The sequence below is a fragment of the Plasmodium relictum genome (assembly GCF_900005765.1).
Source record: "Plasmodium relictum strain SGS1 genome assembly, contig: PRELSG_00_v1_34, whole genome shotgun sequence".
Classification (NCBI taxonomy): Eukaryota; Apicomplexa; class Aconoidasida; order Haemosporida; family Plasmodiidae; genus Plasmodium; species Plasmodium relictum.
In genome coordinates, this window is record NW_021628558.1 from 1 (window position 1) to 8,704 (window position 8,704).

Consider the following 8,704-nt stretch of genomic DNA (forward strand, 5'->3'; position numbering starts at 1 on the left):
CTGAACCCTAAACCTAAACCCTGAACCCTGAACCCTAAACCGGAACCCTGAACCCTAAACCCTGAACCCTAAACCTAAAACCTGAACCCTGAACCCTAAACCCTGAACCCTAAACCCTGAACCCTGAAAAATAACTGTAGAATTATAAATTATACAAAAAAACAAAAAATGTTTTTCATTAAGAGAATTTTTTCATTAAAAAAGTTTTTCATTGGAATAACTAATTTTTATTTAAAATATAAAAAATTCATAAAGTATAATATTTCATGTTATATTACATTTATACAGAAATTTTTGAAATAACATGGAATAACAGTTTAATTTTTATTATTTGTTATAGCTTAACTATTTGTATGTTTTTGTAAATTAAAAGAATCCACTTATTCTTTGTAAATAAAAATACATTTATAAAACAAACCGAACTATAAATCTCTTAAGAATTACACAATTATTTAATTAAAATTAAATAAAGTACATATATATATATATATATAAATACGTATATTTAGTTATACATACTTTTTATTAATTTTTTTTTTTTCAATACTTTACTAAAATCATGGACCAAGCAATTAATAAATCAAGTATTGAACAAACAAATTAATGAAGAGCATGTAGAGATGCTTCTAATAATTTTACTTATTGTAAAAACATATTTATGCTAGAATACATGAATTTTATATATAAAATTTACAAAACTGAGATATTATTACATAAGAGGCATTTATTTACTCTAATAAATGTACACTTTTATTTTTATTAAAAATGAAAATCCTCATTAACACTACTTATTACATAAAATAAAAATTATTAAAATAACCCAATAAATTTAATAATTATTAAATGTATTTTAACAATACGTGTACGTAAAAATTAAATATAAATCAAAGTATAATTATTTTTTTTACTTTTAACTTAAAATTTATTTCTTCTTTTAAAAACTAATTCAATTTCACAAAAATTTTATAAAAAAAAAATTTAAGAAAAAATTTATAAAAAAAAACTCAATAATTTTTTAAAAAATAAATAAATAAACACTATTTTATAGATCTATTCAATTAATAACATATTTTATTAACTATATTATGCATAGGATTTTGTAATACAGTGCATGAGAACTAATTTGTAGCGCACAGCAAATACTTAAAAATGTAAGTAAAAATATATCTTAAAATATTTCCTTCTTGCTATCTTGTTATAATATAAAATAATCAAATTCTTTTTTTTTTTATAAAAATTACTCTTATTTTTTTTCTGAAGGATTCTTCTCTTTTAAAATTATTCAAAAATTTAATTGTAATAATTTCTTAATTTTTGCGGTCAATAATAAAAGTCAATTACACATAAATGTTATATATAAACATACTATAATTCATTTTTATAGTAAGAAAAATTATCAAATTAATATTTTACTAATAATAATCTTATGTAAATATTTTATATACATTTCAGCCATATATTAGACTATTCTATAAAAAAAAATTCATAACAAATTTTATAACAATTTTTAAAAGAATCTTTAACTTAATATTCATTCATATTTATATCAATAAAGAGTATTATAATAAATGATATCCTATAATAAGCCATTTGATAGTTTATTAAAAATTAATATAATAAATAGATAATCCTATTTAACATACTTGTTAATAAAAGCTGTTATTAACCCTTTTCAGTATACCATGCTAGGTTACTGTACATGTATGTGCAAGTTACACATACGCTGACTGGTTAACAAAAGATATTATAATCTTTTGTAGTACACTAAGCTAGGTTACTGTGTGTGTATGTACAAACTAATACGTACTGACACTAAAAAAAAAAAATATATATATAATTTTTTTTTTTTTGGGAAGAAGAAGAGATTGAATTTTTTTTGTTGTTGATTTTAATAAAAATTAAATAAAGATTTAATATTTTTTTTAAAACTTAATATATAAAAAAATGAAATAATGTTTAAGTAGTATTGAATGTATATGTTTGAAATAACATTGAATAAGTTATAGTTTTGACTTTATTAAATTATTATAATTTATTTGTATGTTTTTAATTAAAGAATAAATTAATTCTTTGTAATTAAAAACTCATTTATAACAATTAATATGTCTATTATAAGATACATAATTTTTAATTCCAATTAAAAAATTATGTATTAAGAAATCATTATATATATATTAAAATAAGTATATATATATATATATATATATATATATATATATAAAACGTATATTAATTTATACATGCTCTTTATTTAGTATGTTTAATACTCTAGCAAAGTCATTAACCGAGCAATTAACAAATCACATATAAATTCAAGAATTTATTTATGAATAAACTTTACGGATATAAAATTAAAGAATTATTCAAATATCTTATAGCCACGTTCTTAATTATATATATACTATATTCATTCTATATACTACCCTTTATGCTACGTAATTTTATTCATTATATATACAAATTAAAATACCATATAATTCACATGCATGGATGTAATTAAATATTATTCTATAAAGAGTATTATGTACCTTTTTATATTTCATTATAATTAAATAGAATAAACCTAAATGGTTAGTACCCATCTAAGGTATTTAACAAAATTTACAAGCTGTAAATTTCTACAAATAAAAGATCAAGCATTTTATAAATGTTTTAACATTTTTTTTTCATGTTAAAAAAAATTCTTACTTTTTTACATATATTATTAATACATTTGAGGTAATATGTAAAATTTTTTTTTTATTGTGTTAGCACGTTTAATTATAGTAATTTTTATCAAAATGTAGTTTAATAAAAATTTCTCTTGTATTTTTATTGAAAATTTTCTAATTTATATAAATTATTTAATGTATTCATATGATTTATTAATTGTCCACTCAAATAATTTACTGGAATATTTAATAAACATATTTATGAAGAGAATGTATAAATCATTGTAATAATATAATTGGGTTTTATTACTTGTATTATATAGAAATTTAATTTAAAGTTACTTAAATGTATAATTATTTAGGTGTATAAGTATTTACACGCAAAATATATAGATAATATATAATAAACATATTTACATAAACACTAACATAATATACTTAATGAAATATTTTCTCTCTTAATATTTCACCACTTCTTTAGATATTGTTACCTTTAGTAGTATTTCTTCTTTTTGATACTCATCTCTTTTGTTATTTAAAATTTTTACTATTCATATTATTCCCAATCAAATGTATACTTATATAAAATTTATAATATTTTTATAAAAATTAAAAAATAATTATTTAAAAATAAATAAATATATGTATATATATAAATAATAGTTGTTTTCAATTTCAGATATTCGAAAATTTTGAAACAATTCATCTTTTATAAATTTTTTAATTTTCAACTATTTGAAGTATCTGGATGAATATGTAACTCTGTTTAGAATGCGTTTTATCAGAGTTAATACCTAATTCGAATCCTTCTATATATACAGATTTGCTTATTTTATAAAAGGTTAATAAAAGCTTTTATTAACCATCAGTATAAACAAAATACTTAATCAAGGAATTTTATTAAAAAAAATCAACATTTTATATAAGTTTTTTTTTTTTTTTATTATATAACATATTTATATAATAATTATGTATTTTATAAGGTAATTTTATCAAAAATAAAACGAGTACAAATCTATATACATTCATTTTATTTAAAAGTTAAAATCATGAAGAAATTTTTTTAAAATACAATCAATAAATTAGAAAATAACTTATACTTTTACTATTATTTTAATAAAAAAAATTAACAAGCAATGTCAATATAACACTAATATATTCTACTTTCCATTTTCCTATATTCATCTTTTCCTAATGGAACATTATGTAGTTCTAATTTCTCAGTAATATTTTCTTCTATAGAATCTATAATTTATGGAAATTCTTGCGTTTCTTGTTTACGAGGCTTCTGAAATTTCGTTAATATAAAATCTATAGTAAAATTAGTTTCAAAATAAAAAATATCACATACAAAAGGTTTTATACTTTTTTCCTCAAGATTTAAGAATATAAATCTTCAGGTAAATTACCTTGTTCATTATATGTTGAAATAGCACCTTTAAAAGATTCACTTATTCTGTGAGTCATCTCTTCTATCTCTTTATCTGATAAGAAAATTCTTCTTGACCATAATTTTGAAGTAACTTTATTTAGTATTTCATCTTTCTTATTAATGATTTCTTCTAGATTTCCTCCAGCACTTGAATCATTCACTATTTCTTCACATACTTCTCTCTCTATATTTATAGTATCCCTCATTTTATTCATATTGTTTGGATTATCTAGAATTCCTATACTACGGTCAACGATTCTGCTACATAATTTCTCTAATTCTTCAAATGATAACTTCATTCCTTCAAATCTATATCTACGATAAATGAATTCCTTAATACCTGACATAGATTCAAGTACTGAAACCCTATCCCAACGAGAAAATTTACTCAACATATCCAAAGAAAGTGTTTTCTCCCAATAAGTAAAACTGTACATATATCTATGGTAGTCGTCATACACAGGGGATGCAGCTATATGAGTTTCTTCGGATATTCCAGGTAATGGATCCGATTCTGCAAGATTTCTTCCATTTTTTAACATGAATCCATTATTATATAATGGTAATACATTGCTAAATATATTTGATAATAAGTTAAAAGCTATTAATAAATTAAAAATATTGTATACGGAGATATTCATTTTTATAATAAAAAATAATATAAATTACCAATTTTTTTTATAATAATATGTATATAAACTTTAATAAGTATTATGCATACAATGCAAAATAAAATATATAAATTTGAAAATAATAATTATCCTAATGAAGATACTTCAATTTTGTTGCTTTTTTTATAAAAACTTAAATAAAAATATATAATTAAAAATCCACCATATCTTATTTATTTGACAAATTTAATTAATAATAATTTTTCTTTTTCTTGGATTTATAACTACTTTCTATAAAAACTTAAATAAAAATATATAATTAAAGAACCACCATATCTTATTTATTTAATAAATTTAATTAATAATAATTTTTCTTTTTTCTTGAATTTATAATTGCTCTTTTTATAAAAACTTAAATAAAAATATATAATTAAAAACCCACCATATCTTATTTATTTGATAAATTTATTTAATAATAACTTTTCTTTTTCTTGCATTCATAACTACTCTCTATAAAAACTTAAAATATATAATTAAAAAACCACTATATCTTATTTATTTAATAAATTTAATTAATAATAATTTTTCTTTTTCTTGCATTTATAATTGCTTTTTTTATAAAAACTTAAATAAAAATATATAATTAAAGAACCATCATATCTTATTCATTTAATAAATTTAATTATTAATTATTTTTCTTTTTTCTTGAATTTATAATTGCTCTTTTTATATAAAACTTAAGTAAAAATATGTAATTAAAGAACCGCCATATTTTATTTATTTAATAAATTTAATTAATAGTAATTTTTTTTTTTTTTGCATCTATAACTTCTTTTTTTATAAAAACTTCAAAATATATAATTAAAGAACCATCATATCTTATTCATTTAATAAATTTAATTATTAATTATTTTTCTTTTTTCTTGAATTTATAATTGCTCTTTTTATATAAAACTTAAATAAAAATATGTAATTAAAGAACCGCCATATTTTATTTATTTAATAAATTTAATTAATAGTAATTTTTTTTTTTTTTTGCATCTATAACTTCTTTTTTTATAAAAACTTCAAAATATATAATTAAAGAACCATTATATTTTACTTATTTATTAAATTTAATGCTGTTTTATTTTCTCTATATTTAGTACTTTGGTTTATTATTTATCTGCTTAATGACTTTGCTAGGATACTAAACAGACAAATTTATAAAGAGCATGCATAACTAAGTATATTTATATATATATATATATATATATATAGTCGTTTTTATTTACAAAGAATGAATATATTATTTTAATTAAAAACACACACAAAATTTATAACAAATAACAAAAATGAAGTTTTTGTTCATTTAATGTTATTTCGAAATATACACATTGAATATAAATTTAATGCTATATTGTGTTGTTTAGTTAAATTTTGTTTTCAGTAAAAGTAAAAATTATCTTTTTTAATTCTTTTAACAAAATTTACAAAAAAAAAAACAACAAAAAAAAATTATTTTATTTTATTTTTTTTTTTTACAATTATATATATATATATAATAAACAAACTTATATATATATATATTTTTTTTTTTTAACTAGTGTTAGTGCATGCCTGATATGTACATACACTATCAATAAATTAGCTTAGTGTACTAAAAAAGGTTAATAACAGATGTTATTAACCATACTCCACAACCTAGGGGAAGTAATGATATTACTTATATTTTGCTCTCTTTGGCTTGTTTTATAACTTCTAACCCTTTTTTTATTTCTTTATCAACTTTTCTATCCTTATTATTCAAATCTTCTAATTGTGAAAAGTTGTTTCTATCATAAATATAGAAATAATCTTCCGGTTTTAATGCATTTGTAATATCTAATTTTCTCTTACGATGATCAATTACTTGTATTAAATTTCTCATCTGTTTTTCATATATTTCATTATTTTTATTGCTTAATAGTTTTATCTTTGACAAAGTAATATGTTTTTCTTTGCCTCTATAGTAAGTGGGTATGGTTTTTAGATTCCTATTTTTGATATATGTTACTCTATTTGGAAGAGATCAATGTGGTTTATATTATCCATTTCCACTATAATGTTTCATTTGATTTATCTCATATTCAGATAATTCACAAGATATATCTCCCACTTTAATCTCTTTGTTCTTAATTAAAGGTTTTTCCTTTAATTTAAATAAATTTTCATTCGCATTTTTTTATAGATAATTTAAATAAATAATCCTCATCTCCATAGTTGTTTTTGGTGTTATTTTTGAAAAACCTGGACATATACAATATATTCCGTATACCGAAAAGTAATGTGTTTCTCCAGTAGCACCATGAGGGGTGTTATTATATATTAAAATGGCGTTTCTAACTATTTGTTCAAAAGGTAACTCCTCTTTTTCATATAACATTTTAAGTATATAGTCTAGACTTTTATAAGAACTTTCATTTATACCATTCCCTTGTGGATAATACTCACTAGTATGATACAATTTTATCTGAAATTCATTAATAATATAATCTTTAAATTCTTGACTCATTGGTTAATAAAATTTGTTATTAACCTTTTGTAGTACACTAAGTTTGTTTACTACTTGTGTACGCACAAGTTAGCCGTGTGCTGACGCTAATTAATAAAAAAAAAAAAAAAAATAAAGTTATTTTTTTTTGTTTGTTTAATTAAAAATATATATATCTTCATAAAAAAAAAAAAAAAAAAAGTTATTTTTTTTTGTTTGTTTAATTAAATATATATATATCTTCGTAAAAAAAAAAAAGAAATTATAAATTAATATATTTTTTTTTTTTTATATTTTTTTGACTTTTGTGTTTTAAAAAATTAAATAAGAATTAATGTTTACTTATTAAAACTTAAGAGATAAAAGAATTATATTTATGTATTATTGATTTATTAATTGGCCGTTTAATGACTTTGCTAGAGTATTAAACAAACAAATTAATAAAGAGCATTTATGACTGAGTAAAATTTTATTACGCTTTTAATAGCCTTATTAATTGTTATAAATGAGTTTTTAATTATAAAGAATTAATTATTCTTTTAATTAAAAAACGTACATACAAATTATAACAATTAATAAAGTCAAATCTTTATATTATTCAATGTTATTTTAAAATATAACATTGATTATAACAAAACATTATTAATTTTATATTTTTAATTTTATAAAAGATAATTAAATTTTTATTTATTAAAAATTTCTACCCAAAAAAAAAAAAAATTATTTTTTTTTTTTTTTTAAAATATTTCAAAACAAAATAAACAAACACAAAAAAAATATATATATATATATATATTTTTTTTTTTTTTTTTATTAGTGTTAGTACACAGTTTGTACATACACATACACAAACTATCTTAGTATACCACAAAAATTATAATATCCTCTGTTACTCAGTCAGTGCATGGATACTTGTATATACACGTACAGTAACCTAGCATATTGTACTGAAAAAGGTTAATAATAGCCTTTATTAACCATACTCCACCACTTAGGGGAAGTAATGATATTACTTATATTTTGCTCTTTTTGTCTCGTTTTATAACTTCTAACCCTTCTCGTATTTCTTTATCAATTTTTCTATCTTTATTACTCAAATCTTTTAATTGTGAAAAATTATTTCTATCAAAAATGTCAAAATAATCTTTTGGTTTTAATACATCTATAGTATCGAATTTTCTTTTACGATAGTTAATTACTTGTATTAAATTTTTCATCTGTTTTTTATATATTTCATTAGTTTTATTGTTTAATAGCTTTATCTTTGACAAAGGAATCTGTATTTCTTTGCCTCTATAATAAGTGGGTATGGTTTTTAGATTCCCATTTTTGATATTTGTTACTCTATAAGTGGTTAATAAAAGGTATTATTAACCTTTTGTAGCATGCTAAGCTAGTTGCTAGTTGTATACGTACAAGTTAGCCATGCACTGACGCTAGTCCTATATATATAAAAAAAAAAAAAAAAAAAATAAAGTTATTTTTTTTTTTTTTTTTT

At 19.3% G+C, this 8,704-nt stretch overlaps 1 protein-coding gene across 1 annotated transcript, besides 2 other annotated features; it reads right to left on the bottom strand.

Moving 5' to 3' along the window:
- The first annotated feature begins 5 nt into the window (after positions 1 to 5).
- Positions 6 to 114: a repeat region.
- A 3,687-nt stretch (positions 115 to 3,801) lies between these two features.
- Positions 3,802 to 4,724, bottom strand: PRELSG_0002900 (hypothetical protein; the record flags this gene model as incomplete). The annotated part of the gene is made up of 2 exons (XM_028675390.1): positions 3,802 to 3,896; positions 4,061 to 4,724. 2 exons carry the CDS (start codon positions 4,722 to 4,724, stop codon positions 3,802 to 3,804), a joined length of 759 nt encoding a protein of 252 aa, XP_028531137.1.
- A 1,635-nt stretch (positions 4,725 to 6,359) lies between these two features.
- Positions 6,360 to 7,227: a repeat region.
- Positions 7,228 to 8,704: the final 1,477 nt, after the last annotated feature.